The sequence below is a fragment of the Limulus polyphemus genome, unplaced genomic scaffold (genome assembly GCF_000517525.1).
Source record: "Limulus polyphemus unplaced genomic scaffold, Limulus_polyphemus-2.1.2 Scaffold263, whole genome shotgun sequence".
Lineage (NCBI taxonomy): Eukaryota > Metazoa > Arthropoda > Merostomata > Xiphosura > Limulidae > Limulus > Limulus polyphemus.
The window spans coordinates 687,918-690,652 of record NW_013665873.1 but is presented as its reverse complement, the minus strand read 5'-3'; the positions used below and the strand labels follow the sequence as shown (position 1 = coordinate 690,652).

The window sequence follows — 2,735 nt, the reverse complement described above, 5'->3', positions numbered from 1 at the left end:
AAATCTCTCAAATGCGACTGTAGCTTTTTTTCCCCAGAACTTTCTCTTCAAAATAAGAGTGCATCTTATATTCCGAAAAATACGGTAATATCAGAGGCATACAGTCTAGTAGAATGTTAACAGACAAAAATAGGATAAGTCAAACTCAATTTTCATTGAATAGTTATATATATATTATTATATGTTAGTTCTTACTTCTGTTAATATGTGTAGGTGATGCAAATGTCATCCCTACAATTTTGTTTGCATTGTTTTTGAATGATTGATATTAGCCATCCTTACATTTACTTTCTTTTTTGAAAAGTTTTTTCTTCACTTATTTGCTAATTTTTTGTTGTTGTTTTTAATGCAATGTTTCAATAGACGTAGGAAGGTTGTATTTATAACTATTTACGGGTTACAACTGTAATATTTATTGTTTATCTATTATTGGTTAGTAGTTACTGTTTCACCCTGTATCTCAGCTTTTTAAAGAAACACCAAATTTCTTTAAGAAAGCTAACTTCCAGGCGTAATGATAAAATCGTTTACACTAGAATTATGTTTTTTAATTACTAATAATTAATAATACATATAAGAGCGGATACTCCGTTTGAAACTATGTCACACCCATTTGAGGCACTTAGCTTCTAAGTCTATAAAGCACTTAGTTGTTCAGTTACAACCCTACGAAGCGCTTACTTTCTCGTTTTCAACCATCTTTCTTTGAAAAGTACCTTCGGCCAAGAACTTTAGATTTACTTCAATATGTTCTTTGTTAGAACTCAAGAATATAAATGATAGAACAAAAACTTAATGTATTGATCATTTGACATTTCTCTACCAAAGGGCTAGTGAAGAGCGCTCCGAGATGCGCATGGAAGGCCCAAGGTTCGAGATGTGATACCGCTGAACACGCTCTGAACTTTCAGTGCTTGTGCGATATAACTTTCAAGGTAGAAAATTATAATTCCTACGTTTCCCTCCAGACATTCAGTTCTGTCATGTGCAGGACGTTCGATGCCGTCGTTAGTTACTGCAAACGTCGCTCCTAGAAAATTACATATTTTTGGACTGAAAATGTTAAAGGAGAAGAAGCAATGTACGAAGTGAATTCGTGTAATTTTCGTAGATAATTTACTTCACATTTTGTTAACTCTTATCTTATTATGGCACATACCTATTTCAGCGAATTTTTTCAGAATAATTTTGCATTTTTCTTTCTGTAGACCTTTCTAGGTTACAATTGTACTATGACGATCATGTTCATGAGTTTTTTCTTACTCTTGTCTTTGCAGCTTGATTCATCGATCGCAGCGCCACTATGTCTACGGAGGAAATAAATGGGCCAACGGAACGCACTGAACTGGAGCAGCTCCAGCACCAAGCTAACACAACTACAGATGAGGTATTAGTTGTTTCTCGAACTAGATTGTTGAATTATCATCAACACATACATTATTTAGTTTGCTCAACTATGGAAGATAAAGTTTGGTACTTTAAACTAAAGCTACAAAAACGTTAATTTTTACAGCGAAAGGTAAAACGTAATTTTATACTTTGTGTTTTAGCTGAGCAGTTTCAGCGATACCCATGACACATTTTGCGTCACAGATGGGTATTCTCAGTAATGGATATGGCACATTACGTGTCACGGCTGGGTATTCTCAGTAATGGCCATGACACACTACGTGTCACAACTGTGCCATTACTGAGTAATACCATGACACACTACGTGTCACAACTGTGTATTCTCAGTAATGGCCATGACACACTATACAACTGTGTATTCTCAGTAATGGCCATGACACACTACGTGTCACAACTGTGTATTCCCAGTAATGGCCATGACACACTACGTGTCACAACTGTGTATTCTCAGTAATGACCATGACACACTACGTGTCACAACTGTGTATTCTCAGTAATGGCCATGACACACAGCATCTTTAATAGAATATTGTAATCAAGGAAATGTTCCTAAACTGTTTTTGAACATAACATTACACATACATTATAAAGGTTACATTTCCCATGTTCACCTAACTAACTGTAACCAGGGTGAGTAACAACAGTTATCGAAACTTCATACAACCCTGGATACTTTTCAAAATGTAAGTGTTTGGGTTTGACTGTGTTCGCTTATGTCTCTATATTGATGTGCAGATGTACTTTAATACGTGTGGGTGTGTGACGTTTATGAGTGTATTTTTCTAGATTGTACGTGATGGGGGGGGGAGATGGGGAATGGGTGGATTTCCCTGGCTCTTTTTTTTCATGTACTTCAATCTGGTTGTGTGTTGGGGAAGTATATGAAATTCGGTATGTTTGTGTGTGTAAGATTACATTTACTTCAGTATGTTTGTCTATGTGAGGGTTAGTACATGTACTGAAGACGAAAGGCGGAAGACTTTCTAAACATCGTCCTCTACACTTGTGTCTCCACAACAGGCAGTTGTCGTCCATTCAACAAAGTTTCATCATATTTCAGTATGGTTGTGTTGGGAGAGTACATACACTTCAGTATGCTCGTGTGTGTGTAAGGGTACATGTACTTTAGTATGGTTGTGTTGGGAGAGTATATGTACTTCAGTATGGGAAGTTGTGCGTGTGAAAGAACGTACTTCGTTATGTTTCTGTTTGTGACACTACATACACTTCAGTGTGGTTGTGTGTGAGAGTACATGTACTTCTGTATAGTTGTGTGTAGGGGAGAGTACGTGGACTTCAGTATGTTTGTGAGTAGGGGAGAGTAC

General features: G+C 36.7%; 1 protein-coding gene across 1 annotated transcript in view; it reads left to right on the top strand.

Annotated features, from left to right (window-relative positions):
• The window catches only part of LOC106456845 (synaptosomal-associated protein 25-like), a 114,314-nt gene that overhangs the window by 21,640 nt on the left and 89,939 nt on the right, over nt 1–2,735 (top strand). The window contains exon 2 of the mRNA XM_013916215.2: nt 1,278–1,387. Within this exon, the coding sequence (XP_013771669.1) occupies nt 1,304–1,387 (84 nt within the window). The 5' untranslated portion in view covers nt 1,278–1,303. The remainder of the gene's footprint in view (nt 1–1,277; nt 1,388–2,735) is intronic.